The following is a 21,565-nucleotide window of genomic DNA, read 5'->3' on the forward strand; positions in this document are numbered from 1 at the left end:
TAAGTTTGAACTCAAGAAAAGCTGATTCCGCTGGCCTCGAATCCAATATATGTGGGTTTAGTTAATCAGAAAATTTTTATTTCTGTCATCATGCTTTGATATTAACTTGACCAATACATATTTTTCAACAGAGTTTGTAATATTAAGAAGTGACAACTTTATGACGCCAAGAGGCATAAAAACCTGGCAATGTTGCTCTGAGTCATTCGAACTAGAAAAAGTCAAGTGCATCTTTCAAACTAAGCGCTCCAGTTACACATGACTAAGGTTATGCTGTCCACCAAGCTTTTTTCTCTATTATCATTCCAGCCTTTTCAATAAGTCCTTCTTTCTCCCTGTATCTGCGTGTCTGTCCATACATCCACTAATCCAGCCTTTGTTATTCCATGAAAATCAAATTCACATTTTGATTTCGTGGTTGGACTGTGGGTGGAAAAATTCTTCAGCATTGTCATGACAATCTGCGTTACCCTCTTATTTTTCCCAGAGAGCAATGACCCGAGTGGACAGATAACAATTTAATCTGTGCGTGCTTTACTGTACATCTCTAACACGTGATCAAAATGCTGTTAGGTTAGCAATAATGTCATATTTGCTCATCATAATGAGCAAGGAACATGTCACCCAGTGCAACGTTTGGGCTCACTGACGTGTTGTATTAGTTTGTGGATAAACAATGGAGCTCTATGGCACACTAGGGTTTTGGCTTTTGAGGCACAGCTAATATTTGTAAGTGGGATTAATTCATTATTGGTTAGCTATAGTTTTATCCTGATCCCTGTGTTGGTTTTTCAGGATTTTTGAAGGTAAATCTCCTGAGTGGTTGTTAGTCCTGGCAAAATTATTACCTCAGCAACTGTCATGTTTTATTACAGTGAAATCCACTGATGTATACAGCAGAGGTCAGCTGTTCCACCGATCCATAAGGCAGATGTCTCATATCTCCGACTGACACAAGGCTCTGTAGGTTTAGGTTTCTTTTGTGTGGCGTGGGATTGACTCTGAAGCTGAAATGTGTCTTCAGTTGCCCCCATTACTGTTGGCAGTGAGAGAAACAGAAGCAATTTCACATTGGCTATGAGCTGGTGCAGTGATCAATTACCCACAATGTCCAAGGCCAACGAATGACTCAAAAAGGAGCATATGATCTCTCCTTTGGTACCCCCTAACTGACAGTGTATTCTCATTTGCAGAGTTACTGTTTCGAATTAACATTACAATCACATTATTGCAAAAAGAGAAAACACAAGGAAAACCACGTTCCACATAGGGTCCAACCTACAAATAGACAAAACTCAAGCCGTGTTCTGTTCTTATGTTGCCTAATCTTGCAGACCAAATGGAATTCTTTCGAAATCTAATGTTATTTTATGTTCTAATATTTGTGATTGATAGCTTCGGCCCTGCCCTCACCTGGAGCAGGATGTCCTGAGTGATTGTTTGTCCATGCAGCACCTTCAGAGCTCCACCTCCTCACAGCACCTCTACAACGGCAAAGATGGTCGTTCTCCTGGACTAGGCCAAGACATCTTCACAGGTACACAAAGGACGCTGCTCTGTCTTCCAATACCCTGATAATGTAACTTCAGAGAGGCATTAATCCAATGCCTCTGCCGGCAACAGAAAACATAGGTTTCACGTCTCTCTTTCTCTCAGTGCACCTTCCACATGAAAAATGTTCACAAAACATGTCAGGATATAAATTAATTACTGCAGGAATTCAACAGAAAAAATATTTTAACAAGTAATACTTCTTAACCATTTGCCCTTTGGCTTGAATACGACATGTCATATGACACCGGTAGTAGCACTATCCTCCATGGTTGAGCAATTCAAAATGTGAGTGCAAGAGACTGGCTGTGTCTCAAAATATCGATGGCTAGGGAGCATTTGCTCCAAAACAGAAGAACAGGCCAGCAAGTGAAGTCTGACTGCCAGAAATCCAGACACCTGGCAAAGCAATCACCGAGTCATTGCTGGTTATCAACAGCCATGTCAACATTCCTGCAGATGTATTATGGTAATTTTGTGCTCTCGGGCAGTAAAAATCATACTTGCGGTGCCTTTGGTCAAATATAAACAAATTACACCACTATAATTTATCTTTAATTGCTTATACACATTTTATATCAACATTTTAGTCATTGGACTAAGTTTAAGTGTTACAACCTTGCACTTTTGTTTGTCTGGTTTGTATTTCATAACCATATCATATTAACCTTACATGCAATGACTGCAAAAACCATCAGCAACAGCTACAAATGGAAACTTTTACTCATCACATGTGGCCTTTAAACTTCCATTTTTCTAATTGATGCATTTGACCATCACCAAAAGTCAACACCACACTAGACAGGGAACAAGAGAGAGATAAATAGATTATAACAATCTTAGAGACAAGAGCGATGCCCCGCAGCTCCCTCAGTTTATGGACACATCTGTCCTTGTTTTCTTCCTGTACCCTTTCCAGGCTCCCCGTTGCTCTCTGTTATTGTTGCTGGAACTCTGCGCACCGTTGACTGTGAACGCTCAACTTGTCTTTGAATGTCGAACCGGGCCTCTGAGTCTTGGCTTTTTACCCGTGGCCTCCCTCTGTTTCTGAGTGGATGTCGCTTGCTCTCTTGTTTCAAATGGTTTAAAGCCCTGAGGAGCTCACTCATGAGCTTATGCAGGAGTGTTCAAGGATGCAGTGTTATTCAAGGCCAGCAAAGATGTCGCAGGTTGGCATTCAGGATCTCCATTTACATGACTTTCACTTTGTTCTAGGGCCAATAGGATGCATGGAGGAGGTGGAGCAAAGTGGGCAGCCATCCCATCATTAACACTTGTGGAGCAGAAAATGACTCATGCTTCCAGTCAGAGCTGAACTTGTTTTCCTGTTCGCTGGTTATAAGTCTGCTCTTATTCACACGGGTGTAGCGAGACTTACGAGAAGCCTCTCTCTGTTTTATAGAGCATAATTAGAGTGTTCCCTGATTAACCAGAGGAAGGACTCATCATACTTTCGGTGCAGAGGTTTACATGTTCCTGCTTTTATGCTGAGTGGCTGATAAACATCTCTGTCACCTTCTCACAAAGAACTTTCTTCTTGAACTCGACCAGAAGCCTTTCCACAACATCTTCAGAACATAATCCTCCACTAACTGTAAAGGAGTGCCATCAGATCCTCTCTGTCTCCTTCTGCAAGGAATCGGCGAGGAAACTGAGGCAATCATAGCCATTATTTTTCGACTGTTTTTGCCGCTCTGTTAGCAGATGTTGGGGCTAAAGGGGAAAACATTTAAGGTCTGCGACTGATGATTTGAGGGTAATGAATCAAGCTTGTAACCGTTTCAGAGTGCTGTCAGATCAGGCCTCGGCATGCTTCCACTTGAGAACAGCTGGGCCTGGAAACGGCAAAACCAGGAGCACGATCTTTTCTCTTCCTTTCATCTCTTCCTGTCTTCTCCTCTCGTTGCTGGTTAACTGCACAAGACAGTCAGCGCGCTGCTCTCCTTGTGGATGCCGGGAAAGAAACAAGGTGATAAATGGAGCAGAAGATGGAGAGAGTAGATTTACTGTGTTGGAAGAAGAACGAGTGGAGATCAAGTTCAGCTTCTCTTGGTGTCTACGATGTCTAGTTCTTGACTGAGCAGAATATTTAAATGTTGAGGGAATTGAATCACTTGAAAACTGTAATGTTTGAAAGATCAGAAGCATTGCAGCACATTCACAGAGTGAATATTAAAGAAGAGCAAAAATGGTAAAGGTTCACTGGTTTGAATTTCTATATAAATTAGGGTCAACTGCGTTTTTCTGTGTTATATCATTTCAAAATGAATAGCTTTGGTTTGAAACTGGTGGTCAGAGAAAGCAAGCTATTTAAGACATCATCTTTGGCTTTGGGAACTTTGGGATGGGCATATTTCATTAAAATACTGAAAAATAAAAACAAATAAAACATGGATCAATAATGACCGTCATTAGTTGCAGCCCTAGTTTGCAGGGCATTCTGGATAAGAAAAATTGATCAGTGTTTAGATAACCATATCCATGATACACAAACTCAAACAAAACAGAGGCTATCTAGTTACCTTATTCCCCCTTTTAAACACATGTACCATTTTATTTTCTTGTGTAATAAGAACAAACAGCTTAAAGGACAAACAAAGCCAATCCCTGTGGCAGCACAAACAATGTACCCTAAATTACAGACAGCGTAAACACAGAATATTTTATTTCACAAAGATCTCTGATTGGATGAAGGCTGTCAAAACAAAATCCTTTTGCCATGAAATGGCTTTTAATTTGCTCAAAGGGAAGATGGAACACATGGCCCTTGGGTTTATTTGGGACATTTACTGAATTAGCTTAATTTATCTTTCAGGCCTGTACACTGGCGACAGCACCCCGCACCACAGTGCCTCTGTGGAGCTCCTCTCCCCTAACCCCAACGCCGTCTCTGCCACTGACCTGCCCTCTCGACAACACCGACTAGACCGGGACCTGGGCAGCCCTCATCACCTGTCCCCACTGACCGCCATGGACGGCACGAGAGATGGGTGAGTCCTTCGTGGACGTGTAACATGGATGTATTCAGATGTAAAGATGTGTCTTACTTGCTCTAAAACTCTGTATTACTGGTAAGGGTGGGGAAATTATAAGTTTGCCAGCAGGGCAGTAAAAATAAACATTAAATCTAGTAAATTTCCTGATTGGAGAATGGAAAATTCTACAAAAAGTCATGTAAGTCATGTGATATCACACTCCGGTAAGGTAGAAGTTTTCTAGCTGAAGTTACCAAAAACCTTAGTAGACAAAGATTTTTTACACATACACCAAACTATTTACTATATCTACAGTGCCTTCAGAAAGTTTTCAGACCCCTCGCTTTTTTCACAATTTCTTATGTTGCAGCCTTACGCTAAAATTGTTTAAATTCATTTTCCCCCCATCAATCTACACTCAAAACAACACCCAATCATGACAAAGGAAAAACAGAATGTTAAAGTGGAAAACTGAAATATCACATTGACATAAGTATTCAGACCCTTTACCCAGTACTTAGTTGAAGCACCTTTGGCAGCTGTAACAGCCTTGAGTCTTCTTGGGTATGACACAACAAGCTTTGCAAACCTGGATCTGGGGATTTTCTGCCATTCTTCTCCGCAGTTCCTCTGAACCTCTGTCAGGTTGGATGGGGACCGTCGGTGGACAGCCATTTTCAGGTCTCCAGAGATGTTCGATTGGGTTTAAGTCAGGGCTCTGGCTGGGCCACTCAAGGACATACACAGAGTGGTCCCGAATCCACTCCTGCGTTGTCTTTGCTGTGTGCTCAGGGTCATTCTCTTGTTGGAAGGTGAACCTTCAGCGCAGTTTGAGGTCCTGAGTTTTCATTAAGGATATCTATGTACTTTGCTCCATTCAGCTTTGCCTCAACCCTGAAAAGTCTCCCTGTTGCTGTTGCTTAAAAACACCCCAACAGCATGATGCTGCCACCACAATGCTTCACTGTTGGGACGATATTGGGCAGATGACGAGTGGTGCCTGGTTTCCTCTAGACATGATACTTAGAATTGAGGCGAAACAGTTCAATCTTGGTTTCATCAGACCATCTTGTTTCTCACAGACTGAGAGTCCTTTAGGGGCTTTTTTGCAAACTCCAAACAGCTCTTTCACTGAGGAGAGGCTTCCTCCTCTCTTACCAAGGCCCTTATCTCCGACTGCTCAGTTTGGCTGGGCGGCCAGCTCTAGGCAGAGTCCTTGTTACACACTACTTCCATTGAAGAATTATGGAGGCAACTGTGCTCTTGGGAACCTTCAATGAAGCGGAGAGTTTTTTGTGGCCTTCCCCAGATCTTTGCCTTGACACAATCCTATCTCTGAGCTCCGCGGGCAGTTTCTTCGACCTTGTGGCTTGCTTTTTGATCTGATATGTATTGTCAGCTGTGAGACCTTATAAAGACAGGTGGGTGCCTTTCCAAATCATGTCCAATCAAATGTATTTACCACTGGTGGACTCCAGTCAAGGTGTAGAAAAATCTCAAAGATGATCAAGAGAAATGGGAGGGACCTGAGCTAAATTTCAAGTGTCATAGCAAAGGGTCTGAGTACTTGTCAATGTGACATTTCAGCTTTTCCTTTTCAATTAATTTGCAAAAATTTCTAAAATTCTGTTTTCGCATTGTCATTATGGGGTGTTGTTTTGAGTGGGTAAAAATGAATTTAAATGATTTTAGGATAAGGCTGCAACATAACGAAATGTTAAAAAAAGTGAAGGGGTCTGAATACGTTCTGAAGGCACTGTATCTATCTTCATAAATACACAAAGGTCAAAAACTTAGCAAAAACTTTTTTCCTCTACTAAGCATCACCCTGATATTATCATTATGATCACACTTTTCACCCTTTGTTTCCATTGTTTTTCACCTATTTATTATCCTGAATCCAGGACGAACCACAGGGCGAACCCCCTTAGCTCATGTTAGGTTAAGCCTCTCGGTCCTGCTGACAAACCCATTTGGCTGTCTTACTGGAAACAAACTCAACTCCACAACCCCTAAGACATGCCTCATGGGAAGAAGGGCTGTGCTGGTCACCACAGGGTCAACGTGACACATCACCAGCTCTATTTCTGGCACTGGAATCAGTGTTCATAAGGTCCCCCATCTCTACTGGATACGACAGCATCAGCACAATGACCAAACCGCTTGGCCGGACATGATTCGCAATTTAATGAGAGTAAACTGTCAAAGCAGATTGATAGTATCATCCTCTGGAGTTTGCGTTGTGAGTTGTTTTACCCTCAAGGATAAGGATCAACAGATTCTCTCGGACAAGAGAAAGCATTACCAAAAAAATCATATTGTACAAATCTACTTTAGGTACTTATGTTGGATAGACCATCATATACTGCATTAGACAGTTGATCTACTGATGGGCCATACAACAATGAACTGTATCAAATTAAACTATCACAAAAGATGATGCATCTTCCAGATAATTGTGAAAATAAGTACATCTGGGGACGCTTTTAAAGACAAAGCAATAAAACTGAGGATGATTTAATAATATTTAGTAAGTGTACCAATATTGCTACATCTTTGGCAAAGAAGAAAATATGTTTCAATTCAATTGATTGTAACGAGAACACATTAATTAACTCGACCGAAACTAATTTTTACAAAGCTGCCTCTTATGTTAGATACGGACAATTCAAAAGAATCTGCAGCTCGTAGAGCTACAGCTGCCTTTCTCGGGGACACTTCGGCAGGGAAGGGCAGCTCATTTCGTGTATCTGTGTTGTTCCTCCTGTTTTTGTGTGTATGTGTGTGTGTGTGCGTGAGAGGCACAGCATGTTTCCTATTAGTGCCGATGATTTCCCCAGAGAGCCAGGGGAGCAGAGTTACAGAGCCCAAGTGTCGTCAGGAGGCACAGTTTGTACTGTACTAAACAATGTGCCGAAAACCAGGGAGGTAGTGGAGGAAAAAAGTCTTTTACAGTTTAATAACATTGAGAAAGAGTGGATGGAATCAAGCATCATAAACCCTGTGTTACAAAAGTGATCATGTTACATAAACATGCTTTCCTTTAACTCTGTGGTCTGCTCTTTGGGTGTCTGTGTGTGTATATACACTTTTATGGGAGTATATACAACATAGAAGTATGACACAATAAGGTTTGATGGCTTTCTTACTCTAAGAGCCGTGCATACATTTGTACTCATGTGTGTCTCTGTGTGTGGGAGTGTGTGTGAGTGAGAGGAGTTTACATATAGTAATCCAGGAAACACACATGATTGCATGTGATTGGGGTGTGAGGCACAGCAGGCCGGTCAACTTCCAGCACAAACAGTGCAGCGGGCTGGCGCGGTTAAACCGTGTGGATGTAAACGTCCGAGCGCCGCTCAGAGACGTCAGGTCGGCCTGTAAGCATCTGGAAGGTGATGTGTTGTTTCAAGCCTTGAGAGGAGGAGAACGGTGTTGAAATTACCTTGCGGTTTCTGTGCCTCTTTCTCAGCACCATGCACAATTAACTGCATGAGGAAAGAAATGGAAAGTGAAAAGGACCTGAGTAGGGGATGCTGTAACAGCGGTTACAACAGGCAGTGGGACATATTGGATGTGAGACGTGGGTCCGTTCCTTTGGGTGCTTGATGAGGAACATCTGAACGTGTGTGAGTGTGTGTTGGGGGGGGTGAGAATCCCCTTTTTTTCCTAAGTGCCCATTATGCCAAATAAGTAATCTCCTTTGTTTATGTATATCTCTGCTTCCCCACCTTAAGCTCCTTCATACTTGTGACATGATGACAACACTGCATTAAAACTGCACCAATTTCAAAATTTACAGATTTCATCGAACCAAGATGTTTGACCCAAAAGTGCTCATGAATGCACGCACACACATATACTGTAATGGTCTATCCGTTCATCACACTGTATGGACAGAGGGTGGGGTGAGGAGTTAAAAACCAAGTTGTGGCCGGACCTACAACTAGCCGGGCATAAAACGTCTACTTACATTTGCCTGAAGATGGAGCATTTGATTTACATGTTTAAAGCCTTGAGTATACAGGCTGCTGCCAAAGTCAATATCAGTGCCGCACTTGTTTTTCCCAAACGGTTTAGCAGGACATTAAACATTTTGACAAAATTATCAAACTAACCTGCCTCTAGTGTGGCAGCCTCTGACCTCATAGCTAAATGTGTTTACTCTGGCTCAAATGGACCATTTAGACTCCTTTCACTTTTTAAATACCAGTGTCATTTTTCTGAAGCTAATATTAAAATATGCCAGTTGAAATACACTTGGTGATCGGTGCGGCAGGAGTGTGAGTGTGTGCGTGAGAGTGTGTGTAGGGCCTCTCTCGTAGAGACGGCTGTTCCACTATGGTGGCCTGTGCTCACAGAGAGATGGGTGGTAAATGTTGTCGTTCAGTGCTTCGGCCATATGTGGTTATATAATTGCAGATGGGCGACTCTACTGCCTTTCCCTGAGTATTGATATTAGAACCCCTCTGCAAATATTGTACTCAGTCAGTTTGATACCTTGGCAGTGATTGACACAGGCTAATTGAATTAAAGTGGCGGCAGAGACGGCACGGAGCTACATTAAGAGTTCCTGCCCTGAAGGGGGACGTTCACGGCTCGTAACTCTACACTGTCTGTCCTCCAGCCATTATCATTCTCCAGTAATGCAGAAAACAAGTGTCAATCTCACAACCCAAACAAAAACATTTTTGAGGTAGTTGCTCAAGGCGGCATGTGGTCAGTTTGTGGTCCTCAGTTAATAATGTGTAGTCCTCAATTAACCCGTCTACACAAACATTTAACTCAAAGAAAATTCTGATGATTTACTGTCTAAATTCCTCCAACAAGAATGGTAATTAAGGATGTATCCTTTGTGTTTTGGGCAGTTGTCTTTCTGGGACTAACAGAGAGCTTTCAGGGCCCCCAAAATATCCTGAGCCCTGGCTGTGCTCTTCACACTGGGGCCTGCGGGGTTGGCTTAGCTTTAGCTTAGCTTTAGCCAGGATGCTGTAGTCTGTCTCTCAAGCACAGCTTTAGCTTGCTAACCAGAACCAGAAGTGTTCCCACCAATCTGCGCCAAAGAAGCCCCTGTCATCCATCAGCAGGGCTTAATGGTCGGCTACAGAGTGGGGAGATGAGAGGGCAGGCAGAGATGTGTTTGTGGAGAATGCAGGGTCTCTAGAGGACAGGGTCTGATCCCTGCTCCCTAGTGGGACAGTTACCTGCAGGTGAAGGAAGACGAATGAGGAGCAGAGCAGGGCTGCTCATGAATCTTAAGGTTTCTTTCCAGTCCATCGTGCCTCCATACAGATAGCCAGACTGCACAATAACACAATAAGCCGTAATGTTTCTGGACAATAGTTGGACTCCAGTAGTGATGATGTCCAAGCCCTCATACCTGAATACCAGTCATTTTGTCTGGACTTGTGTGGCTTCAGGGCAGCATCAGACAGTCCAGGTTGGACTGTCCTTTTCATTTTCTTGTAGCATTTGTAAGGCTGGAGTTTAGCCAAGAACTTCAGAACTGAACCAAATCTCATTCCCAGAATGACATCAGCTTTCCCATATTACTCAGAAAAATTCACTGAGCCAGTCAAGTCAAAGTCACTGAGCTAGTGTCCTCACTAGAGTGAGCAAAGGGCGCGGTCTCATAAACTATTTAGCTCCTCAGCTGTTAAAAAAAAAACAAAAAACATTTAAAAAAAAACCTCACATCAAAATCACTTTTCAACACAATCTTAAAACAATACAGGCCAAAGTTTGCATCATTCTGTAATGGTATTGACTATTTTACACATCACTCCCATGCTCCCTAACCTCTGGACCTTCTCTGTTTTTATAAAATTTAGTCCATCAACCTTAAAATCCCCCCCTTAAAAACTCTACCTTCAGGAATCAACAGGTCAGTGGTCAAATCACTCTCATTGCGGAGGGACAGAGGGAGTGGGTGGGCTAGCTGGAAAGAGTACAGCGGAGCAGGATGGTCAGTGATGATGAATACCTGAGGAGAGATTAACGTGGCATAGGAAAGATTCCCGTCATACCTCAAGCTTGAGTAGCTAGCAAGCTAGAGACTAGTGAGAGCAGGGCCAGGGGCAGCTGGCAGTGATTAGCTTATGATTCACTTTAGCTGCACATAGAGGCAGCTCGTAAAAATATGAACAGTATAACTGTTTCCTGAGTTTGTGCTGACAGCAGCTCCTGGGGGAATGCTGCTCTCTGCAGGAACACATGGCCGCGCACTGGGCCTGTGCCAACCCATGGATTATCCACCCTCACTAACAGCTAGTTTCTCCAGAGCTGGACTAACACAAGGTGGCACACAAGCTTCCTCAGTTTTGTCAAGATAGACATGGAGGTCAAGTGAAGTCCATATACAGCTAAGCACTTAAATATGATACCTACATGAGCGTTTTCGCAGTGACAAGAAGGGTCTCAGAATGAACAATTTTCCAACTTGTTGGTTCTTCCAAAGGAATCGGCCCTATCACCTAAGTTTTAAATTGTTTTGATTGGCTAATCCTGCAGACCTTGGAATTTGGAAAGTCCCTCTTTTTGTTTGTGTCAAAGCAATTTGCAGTGAAGAAAGCGTTCAGGTCTTTTACTTAAGCAAGCTGCAATACTACATGATAAAAATACTCTATTACAAGTAAAGTCCTATGTTCATAGTTTTACTTGAGTAAAGGTATTAGCAGCAAAATGTACAAAAAGTATCAAAAGTATCAGTGGAAGCTGTAACTGGTCAAGGTGGAGCTACTTCTAACTAATTAATATACTAGTGGGTAGTTTATTCTATGTATTTATTCTAGTGTAACCAGTAGTTGTAGTTGTCAAATAAATGTAGTGTAAAAGTAAAAAGAGTAAAAAGTACAATATATCCCTCTGAGATGTAGGGGAGTGGAAGCAGAAAGTTGAAATACTCCAGTAAGGTAAAAGTAGGTACAATTACCTAGTTACTTTCTACCACTGGTTATTAGTGTGATGGAAACCCTAGATTACTGCGAAAATATAATCATATGTTCACTGGCTCAAGGCCTCTCTCTCCACCAGATTTCATGGGATCAATTCAGTTTGACAGAGGCAAACAGAAAGAAGACATACAGGAGCAAAAACATGACCTCTCTTAATAGAGGCAATAAAAAGACTATTTCAGCGTATAATTTTTGTACAGTTTTATAATGATCTCCATCGATGATGGCAAAAGCACTAGGAGTCTAAAGCTGTGTCCTACAGCTAAGTAAAATGTAAATTAAATTTAGCTTTGGCAGGAAAGCTTTGAAGCGTTTTGCTCTTTGGTTTGACATCCTTCACCATCTCCCTTCATCGGCCACTCTCTGCCAAATGGCATGGACGACGCCGCTGCCAGATACTGAGTGCTGGGTGGGACATCCCTCATGCATGGAGCAGTAGGTCATATAGTAGGCCCCAGCCAGGCCAGCGGTGAGCAGTCATCTGAGGGCTCGGCCGCCTCCAGCAACACTCTGTCATCACAATCATATAGCGCTTAGTGCAAACCATATGCTTTCACATAGTAACACAGCAGCAGTTTATGTGTTGGCATTCCTGATATGCAGTCATGAGAGGGTACTAAGTAGCTGCTGAATATTTGGAGGGGAGGTGATCGGCCAGCTCTGTTTTTAAAGGCAGGTCTGTTGGCTATCAATCTGGATTTTTTTTTTTTTTTTTTACCAGATTGCTGTTTCACTACGTTAATGTCAAGTGTGCAGCATTAAGTTGTTAAATTTGTCATTTAACATTCAAGTGAATAAAAACCAGAGATGGTTCTTACTTCTGGGTAAATTTATCACTGTGATCTTATTAGGGCAGAACAGAACGCACATTAAATAGCTCTATGCGTATTTAAACATGGGCTGGTGTAAGTTAAAGGCATAGTTTGATATTTTTGGTAAATATGCTTATTTGTCTTCTTGCTGAAAGTTTGATGAGAAGATTGATCCCGCACTGCCTGTTAAATATGAAGCTACAGAGAGAAGCCAGTGAGCTTAGCTTAGCCTAAAGTCTGGAAACAGAGGGAAACAGCTAGCCTGGCTCTGTCCGAAGGTAATGAAATTCCTACACATCACTGATTAACACACTATATACAACCTGTCAGTTTTACATTTTGGTTTTTGTATTTTTGTATTGGCTAAATAAATTAGAAATAACATGGTAGGCTTATTTTTTGTAAAACAATTTTTTTTTAACCATCAGACAGAGCCAGGCCCACTGTTTCCCCCCGTGTGTTCTCTGTGCTAAACTAAACTGGCTCTAGCTTCACATCGGTTTTACAGACATGAGAGCGGTATCAATTGTCTCATTCAACCCTTGGCAAAAAATGGAATAGTAGTATTCCCTCATAGGGATTAAATTCAGACTTCTGCCATGTTATGAGTGTTGATGGAAATGTTACTCAGTGCAACCCAGTAAGACTGTAGTTGTGACTTTTACGTAAACATGACTTAGGCACTTATTTAGACCTGAGACAGAAACGTAAAATTGACAACACATTTACATAACACGAGGCATATCTGAAAGAGGGTGTACATTTTTGCTAATGTTTCTCAAACTTTGATTTTGAGATGAATTTCCCCTTAAAATTCTTTTTTTTTTTAGAAATCCTTTCATGTGCACACTCTACAGCAATGACAAAATTAAAAATAAGTAACAACCATCATGATAGCATCATACTTTTCATTTGAGATGATATGATGTTATGCAGAACTGGTCCTCAGATGCTGCTGAAAGCTTTTGCACAAGCTCAACAAAACATGCCGTAGACTGTACACTTCATTCTGCAGGTTCTTGAAGTTCGGCCGGTTTAACTGTCACGCTAACTGGCAGAATTACAATCGGCTGGTATGATAGCACACAACGAGACTTCTCAAAAGCTGAGACTGAAGAGAAATCGACAGTATGCTCCATTTAAATATGACTCTGGGCAGGCACAGTGTTGTCAAGTTGAAGATTATGTCCCTAAATGTGATTTTTCTCTGCTGTATCAGATGAAATGTATCCAATAACACAGACAAATCTTTATTTAAGTGATCAATAGCCACAAAAATAAGCCAGCGTGCAAACCTCAGTTGTTCTCCAGGCTACTCGAGTCCACAAAGTCACAAACATGTAATCTGAATACTGCTTCTCTCAGACATCATGAATGTAAACACGATTGTGCTTTCCTCTCTCCAGGCCACAAAGCCTGGGGTTACTGTAATGGTGGGCGGCGTGCGTGCGTGCGTGTGTGTGCGTGCGTGCCTGTGTGTGTGTTTTGGAGTGGGGGGGTGGTTTCACTTGAATGCACACTCTGCTGTTTGTTGACTTAAGATCATAATATGTGGTAGGAAGACGATTACGTGTGGGGAACCCAAGTTTCCACACGCCTGGACTGTTTCTTCTTCTGTGTGTTTAGCATCACCAAGTACCCTGCTGGGTTCGTCCGATCATGTGGTTAGCAGGCCGGCATGTAGCTCTGGCTTTGATTGGGATGTCACAATGCATGAAGCATTTTATTGAAATATTAGTGAGACTGTCAAGAAAGGATCTATGATAGACTGAGAGCTTTAACTGTATGTCTCACCCGCCCTCTCTGTGTGTCCTCCAGGGTGTCGGGTCCCCTCCTGTCTCCTGGGATGAAGGGAACAGGGACGCCTCCTCCTCCTCCTCCGCCTCCTCCACTGGAGAAACAGCATGTTCACCCTCACCAAAAGCCCTACTCTCACTATCACCATCATCAGTCTGCCAACGACGGTAAGACTGTCCCGGAGACATCTGTCTGAATGTAACTTCTCGTTTCAGGAAATCTGGTTTGGAATCAATTTGAAAATGTTTATTGGCGTTTCAATTTAATATCCTGAAATTCTTCCTGTGTCAGGTGAGTCAGCAACATGTAGCCCGTCTATTATTATTATTCTTATATAATATCCTGTGAGAGAATTCACAGTGTCTGATCACTTGAATACACTGCACTTCAAATCTGAATACCCGTGTCCTTTTTCAAACGCTTACTGTACCACCAGACCCACATAAAAGGCCTTGGAGAGAGAAAGTTATCTCTTATAGCAGCGATACTGCCCTGTGACTCTGTCAGAGCATTTTTAGGACAGTGAGATTAGAGTTGTAGAAACAGAGTGGGGAAACCCACATGCCGGAAGCCTTTTCCCTGCGCTGAATTAGCCAACAAAATGCTGGCTCATATATTCAGCTGTCTCTCAGCGCCATAACATGGCAAGCTCAGCTGTCACTCCTGAGCCTTTTTCCTAATGCCTTAAACACTGTTTTCCCTGTAAAGATCTACACATGGACGTCTCTCTAACCACGCTGTGGTCAGGGAGTTGCGTAAGAGCGCTCCGGCAAAGGCTGCTTTCCCATTATCGTGACTCCTGCGGTCAATTCCGAGTACAAACTGAGACGATGGGGACAAATGTTATATACTAAGGGGCTGGCAGAGTATGCTCGAGCACAAATATAGCGTTGTCATAATTTGAGATCCACATTGAGCTTCAGCTGGATGGAGTGGACACTTACTGACTTTGGAAACAACCACCCATAGACGCTGGTGGCAGTTGATCAAGTCTGGCTTCTATTTTTCTCCTCTCTCTCTCTCTCCCTCGTCCCCACTCTTCAACATCCTCCCTCATTTCCTAGAATACCAAGGCAGCTTTCAGAGCTGCTTCCATTTCGGAGACTCCTACAGGATGGAGCAGACAGTCGGTGGTGTCCACGTCCCAGGAGACACTCACGCCTACACTTCCCATCAGCACAATGGCTTCCACATGTTGACTAGCAACACTGGCCCTGCAGGTGAGGACGTTTTACCTTGGGCCTATATGCCAGAATCATGAAGGTCATAAAAAATAACCTGAATGATTTTATCAACATGTTGAACAACTGAACTTTTGTCTATTTTTATGTTATTTCTGTCCAGGCTTCAGCTTGACCCAGGAGCTGCATGGAAATGCAGGGTGCCAGTTCTCTTCAAGCCCAGAGGAGAGCATTTTCTTCCAGGTGGGCAGCTTCGACCGCAGCCTGAGCCACATGTCCTCCGTCTACACAGAGACATAGAGCAATACTGGAGCAGGGCACGCTTCACCACACCCACTCTACTACTCTGCAGCCCAACTCCTTCCACATGCAAATTCACACACTCCGATCGGTTCTTCTCTAGTTCCTGTTTCCTGTTTTTTCAACATCCAAATACAGGTCACACAGTAGATCAAAATCATTGATAGGTTCTTCTAACATACTTAGGTGTCAGAGGAATGGAAACCAACAAGACAAAACAGTTCTGAAGTCTAGTTTAGACTACTTATCTTACACTATCTGAATGGTCAAGATGCAAATTACACCCGCCTAATACAGTTATGTAAGTAGGTTAGAATCCCACCTTGAAACAAAATTGTCTTGTCACCAGTAAATCCAAAAAGTGATTTTTCTTTTTTCAGATGTAAAATTATGCAGTAATTCATAAGGAAATAAGCAAAGTTCTGAGGAAAGTCTGAGAAAATAAACATAATTTGATGTATTTTCTGCTTTCTGATTCTGTTAAAGGGACGCTCCACTGAGGAGTACTACTCAGCATGTAAAACACATGTAGAGAGTCTTCTGTGGCTGTGAAGGACGCTTTCTGAAGTCTGAGAAAATAACCCCAATGATGTCATAGTGATGTCATCAGGGTTATTTGGGCTTGGGCTTGAGGCAGATTTATAACAGAGAGCCTCTGTTATGAACTTGGGATGTGTACTTTGAAATATGTGGGCATTTACCCTGCAGGGAGGGTCTTCCCAAAGATGCGGTTGAGCTGCAGTATGAGAATTGTAGGATGTGTTATTCTTGGAGCTTGACCCATACAAGAGACTAAAAGTCGGGATATTTCAGCCTCTGCGGGATCAATTTTGTCCATTCTGTTTTTAATCTGTCTCTTCCAAGTCCGCCAATGTAATGAAAGTACAATGCTAAAATCGCTGGGAGGTCCCTTTATTCATTCTGAGACCGTTCAGATTCGTCTTGTGATCCCATGTGGGGGTCAGACGCCCTGCTTGGGAACCGCTGGGTTAGAAAGATTTTAAATATGTAAAAAGGAAGCCTTAAAAAAACAAACCCTATTTGATCTGGTTCTGGCTGATACAATTTTTACTCATGTTAAATGAAGGAATGACACGAGACAAAGAAATTACATGGAAGTCTCCTTTTCTTATTAGTGAAGGATTATGAATTTTTAAAACATCTTCCAGTCGATGTCCATAAGCGACATTAGCTTTTCCTTCTTATATTCTGAGTCAGGTTTATTGGCCAAGAACTCGTCATGTACAGAGAATTTGAGTTGGTTACATTGGTGCTAAGACTTGCACATTTACGGTACAAGACAGACTGAGCTTACACATGCAGTGTTTTAGGCTTTAATGTATAAACTTCAGACACTACAACACTCCTGAATGGACTTCAAATGAAATGTCCTCTCCCTCCTCTCATGTTTTTTTTTTCTCTCTAATCTACATCTTTCAATCTGTTTTAGACTGAAGTGTAGAAAAGAATATATCATTTTGCCGTGTTTGTTAAGCAGTGGAAAAAAAAATTGCCTTTCTGCATTTTGTTAAGTGTTTCTTTTTTTTTTTTTTGTGCTTTTGGATTTATTTCCTGAGGAGGGTTTGGGCTCATTAATTCTGCAATAATGCAGAGAAACCAACCTACTTTATTATTATATGTATAAAATGTACAGTTTGTTTACAACAATCATTTGAATGTTTGTCATTTCTCAACTCAAGAAATAAATAATTGAATGATCACTCAATGGTTTTTTTTAACAATCAAAAATAATGCAGAGGTCTTAAATTGTTAACATTAGATCTATATGTCTGTAAAATATACAGTGTTCAATTTTGACTGTAGAGTTTAACAGACAGTTGATGAGCACCATGAGAAAAAAACCTTCACACTGTAGTCAGGTTGTGCCCTCTAGTGGACACTGGTGAGTATTGCAGACACAGAACACTTTTTATTCACTGTACAAAATACTTTCGCGTCAGCTCCCCTCCTTAAAGCACCGGTGTGTCTGATTGTGTGGCACTCCCTCACCGCCGCGTCTTATTTCTGCTTCTTCTTGTTGAGGTAGCTCTGATAATAGAAGTTACTGAAGAGGATGATGAGGGTGATACAGTATCCAAACACCACCATGTTCATGGTGTCGGGGAAGTCGCACTCTGTGAACAGGTTGTAGCCCGTGTGCAGGAGGAACATGAAAAACTGCAGCTGGAGAGGCAGCCAACAAAGTTCGGATCAGTATGAGCTACTTCCCAAAAATCCACTGTGTGTACATGCATAATTCCCGTCACACAGAGCAGCAGCTACTCACCAGCTGCAGAGACGTGATGTATCGTTTCCACCACAGGTACTTCTGCATGTGGGGGCCAATCGCAGCCAGGCCGTAGTAAGAGTACATCACTATGTGAACAAAGGTGTTGACCAGGCCGATGAAGAACGCTGGATGGCATTAAAAAGCATCAGTTAACTCAGTCTTTGTACCCGAAATTTCAAAAAAGTCATCAAATGCACCAAAATATAGAGAAAAGACAGTTTTAAGCATTGATAGTGAGTGAATCATCTAAAGTGCTACAAATTTCTGTGGCGGAAAAAGTACTGAGATGTTTTAGTTACATAAAAATAGCAAATACGACAAAAGTAAAAGTCCCTTAGCAAAATGTACTTAAAGCATAAAAAGTAAAAGTACTCACGGAAATCGTCACCTTTCAGATTCACCATGAATCATTCATGTATCATTTGTATTATATTGGAATATTATTACTCATACATTAACATACGAGAAGCATTTTAATTTTTTGGTGGGGATAGTTTAAATTACCTTATATACCGTTGTGTACTTTAATCTATAACGATGCATCACATTTTGTAAGTTGATCCTATGGTTTGTATGGACCAGCTTAACTAGCAAAATAACTAGAAACTACCGCCGTAAAGCAAAAAAGAACAACACTTCCCTCTGAAATGAGGGACTGTGAAAAACACCAATGCTGATGTAAAGTACAAGTGCTTCAAACATTGACTTAAGTACAGTACTTGAGTAAATGTTCTTGGTTAATTTTCACCACTGACAAAATTTATACTTTGTCAGTAATATCTGTTTTAATGAGAGGGAGAAGACAGACACGAGACATTGTGTAAGGCTGACAGATTAAGACACTGATGTTGCCAAGATATTTTTTCAGTATTACAATTTGGATTTACAGCATTCCAGTCACATCACGCAGAGTGATTAAACATTTGTTATTGGAAAAATAAAATAATACCTAGCATTTGGCAACTGTGATGATGGAGTATATAATTTCATGGAATGGTAGAATAATAAATATTTTTTCTTTCTTCTTCTGAACATTTTTGTACTTTTTGTCAACCTTTAGAGCTGATAGAGCTTTGGTTTCATTTTAAAAAAAAAAGGCAAAGTAATATATTCAAACACTGCAGTTTTTTAGCAAAAGTAGCTAAAACAGGAGGAAATAGTGCATTTGTTGGGGACTATTGTCAGCCGTGGCTTAATACACATTTCCAGTGAGTATTTACAGCAGCAGGACGGTGTCTGTATCAACCCAAAATAAACTGCAGTGCCGCGGTTTATCGTAATGAAGGAACGTGTCACCCGGTGCAACGCTGGAGCTCACTGATGTGTTTTTTTTTTTTTAAACTATTCTTTAACACGAACAGAGCTGAATGGCACAGAGGAATAAGCTACGCTATACTCTGGTTACACATAAAATACTTGTAAGGAGAACGAACTGATTGTTGGTTTTTGGTGTTTTCGTGCGATTTGATGAAAACAAGGAAAAAAATAGGATATCAGCTGACTTTAAATACATCAGTGTCATTAGATCACGTACATTAAATCACAACAACAGTTGACTTACACTGTCCTCCCGCCACGTACTTGATTCCGGCCCACCAGTTGAAGATCATGGTGCCGTGGTGGTAGACATGAAGGAAAGTCAGCTGACAGTTCTTCTTCCTCAGGATGAAGAAGAGCTGCCCACAGAGAGGGGAGCAGAGTTACAACTCTGTATTCTCACTCCTCTGACTGATACTGAAAATGTTTTAACAAATATTCACCGTGTCACAGAGCTCTATGATCTTGGAGAAGAAAAACCACCAGCAGACTCTGGCCATCTGGAGGGAGGAGACAATGAAGAAAGGTGAATTTTACATACTACTATTGACTCAATAAAGGTAGCTGCGTGTTCCATCTTTCAAACTGCACTGTCAGCCGCCTGGTACGGTAATTTTATTCTGGATTATGATCCAAATGTAGCTCGTCACAGACCACATTTCTGCATGAACACAACAAAGACATTGAATCTAGCAAGTGAGAGACGACCTTACCCTCATTGCCAGCGGGCTGGTGCTGTAATCTACAGGCTGACAGAGGTAGCTGTAGTTGGAGAGCCATGAAGTGACCAGGAACTGCAAATGTTAAAACAATCGTTTAATGTAATGATCCGCCTCCAACGTAACCACTTGTGTCAGGTAAAAGAGAATATTTTAAGTCATACTTTCACGCTCGGGATTGAGTTGGTTCCCCGTGTTAAAACCAGGACAAAAAGCAGAACTCACACACCTCATAAAACATGTAGGCAGACAGGCCGACCATGGCGAAGTTGTAAACAATGAGAACTACTTTGAGGTCAACGGGTTCCCTGTGTTTCATCAGACGAGGGCCAGCCCAGACCACACAGAGGTAAACCAGGAAGATGAGTGACACCGGGACAGGGGAGTAGACCAGCACCCACGCGTCCGTCCTCTTGTCTGGAACATAAGAGTTCTGTGCCAGGGACTTTTTAGGCTTTATTCACTTTTAATTCACTAATAATAAATAAACAAGGTCCAGGACACATCTGTAGCTAGAATTCAAAGATTAAGGAGCTGCCTTGATTTCCCTGAATTTTCATTTTTGCTTTTGTCTGCACAGGAAATGCCAGATTTTTACAGTTTTTCTTGTTCCGGTTCAGCCCAAATGACCTGTTAAATATGCTTTTTTTATAAATGTAAACCCAATTCAGTTTTATAAAGCTGCACAAAAAAATTAAAAAATGCAGTGGAGTACATGAAAAGACAGTTTTCTTCTGACAAGTAAAGGGCTGTTCCCGAGTTTGGCTCCCTGTGCTTCCCACTCACACATATCCACTGCAAAGATGACTGTAACAGGACGATGTCATTTCAAAAATGGCAATGGTGGTGGCAAACCATGGGACAGGCCACAAAGCAGTCATTGTGAAGACACTGTGAAGCTGGGGGGCACATCTGCAGCTCCCAATTCACACACACGCACACACACACAGGCTTGTGCCTCAGACTGGGAATCTCTTCCCGTAAGTGCAAGAACAAATAGGAGTTTGCTGCAACGAAAATGAAGCAAAAACTACAAATGTAGGAATATTTGACAATCATCGAACCTCCGTTGTCCACTATCCTCTGGTGCACAGACAAGACACTTTCCCAGGCAGAAGCCATCTGTAAACATAAAGGAATGATTTAAAGGAATGCAATGGTTACGAGAAGAAAACCACGAAAATCTGAAGCACTTAAGAGACACAACTCCACCCAGAGACGCTCACCTTGCAGACGGTGTTTCGGCAGGACGGTTGAGAAGACGACGGTGCAGAACCTTTGGACACTCCCCGGAGCTGTTTGGCAAATAATTACTTTCAAAGTTCAACGTGCAGCACGCCCTGAATTCCAGCCCAGACCCGCGTCCCGCGTCCCGGCGACACACTGGGGCGAGCGGCCACACTGGAAAAAACGGCTCCGCTGCAAGAAACCACAGGCTGACCCACGGCTCGGCGAAGGGGAACCGGACACGGGTACAATGTGGACTTCTACTCCACCCGAGTGGCTTTGAATATAACTGGAGACAGCACCGCGACCGTTTGGAGCATTTCCTGTTTTTTCTCCGCTTTGGTATTGCAAGTATTTTCTGATAGGATCGGTCGAGCTATTAGTTGAGCGCGGTAGGGGGCGCTGTTTCTCGCCAAAAAGCTTTTTACTTTATGTCGACTTCT

General features: G+C 42.2%; 2 protein-coding genes across 6 annotated transcripts in view; one reads left to right on the forward strand and one right to left on the reverse strand.

Annotated features, from left to right (window-relative positions):
* Positions 1–16,673, forward strand: part of LOC120791199 (zinc finger protein GLIS1) — a 79,235-nt gene extending 62,562 nt beyond the window's left edge. For all 4 annotated transcript variants that reach the window (XM_040129450.1, XM_040129451.1, XM_040129448.1 and 1 more), the window contains exons 7-12: positions 1,396–1,537; positions 4,367–4,541; positions 14,110–14,255; positions 15,153–15,308; positions 15,433–15,512; positions 16,056–16,673. In XM_040129450.1, the coding sequence (XP_039985384.1) occupies positions 1,396–1,537; positions 4,367–4,541; positions 14,110–14,255; positions 15,153–15,308; positions 15,433–15,512; positions 16,056–16,121 (765 nt within the window). In that variant the 3' untranslated portion in view covers positions 16,122–16,673. The remainder of the gene's footprint in view (positions 1–1,395; positions 1,538–4,366; positions 4,542–14,109; positions 14,256–15,152; positions 15,309–15,432; positions 15,513–16,055) is intronic.
* Positions 16,674–16,711: 38 nt separating this feature from the next.
* On the reverse strand, positions 16,712–21,565 carry elovl8b (ELOVL fatty acid elongase 8b). Of its 2 annotated transcripts, none has more exons than XM_040129461.1 (8): positions 21,122–21,565; positions 20,960–21,017; positions 20,125–20,312; positions 19,890–19,970; positions 19,620–19,676; positions 19,441–19,535; positions 17,857–17,984; positions 16,712–17,753 (listed from the first exon to the last, which is right to left on the reverse strand). In XM_040129461.1, the coding sequence occupies exons 2-8, from the start codon at positions 21,015–21,017 to the stop codon at positions 17,632–17,634; spliced, it is 729 nt and encodes a 242-aa protein (XP_039985395.1). In that variant the 5' UTR covers positions 21,122–21,565; the 3' UTR covers positions 16,712–17,631. The 2 variants fall into 2 exon arrangements, with proteins under 2 accessions (XP_039985395.1, XP_039985394.1); XM_040129460.1 differs by having other exon boundaries at positions 16,724–17,753; positions 19,421–19,535; positions 21,122–21,559.

This window comes from Xiphias gladius, chromosome 6, assembly GCF_016859285.1.
Source record: "Xiphias gladius isolate SHS-SW01 ecotype Sanya breed wild chromosome 6, ASM1685928v1, whole genome shotgun sequence".
Lineage (NCBI taxonomy): Eukaryota > Metazoa > Chordata > Actinopteri > Istiophoriformes > Xiphiidae > Xiphias > Xiphias gladius.

What these genes read in the sequence shown, in the direction of transcription:
- elovl8b (XM_040129460.1), bottom strand. Translation starts at nt 21,017, where the DNA reads ATGGCTTCTGCCTGGGAAAGTGTCTTGTCTGTGCACCAGAGGATAGTG. An exon ending in CCAGCCCGCTGGCAATGAGG is followed by an intron (nt 19,677 to 19,889) that starts GTAAGGTCGTCT and finishes TCCTCCCTCCAG; the next exon opens with ATGGCCAGAGTCTGCTGGTG. An exon ending in ACATCACGTCTCTGCAGCTG is followed by an intron (nt 17,754 to 17,856) that starts GTGAGTAGCTGC and finishes CTGCCTCTCCAG; the next exon opens with CTGCAGTTTTTCATGTTCCT.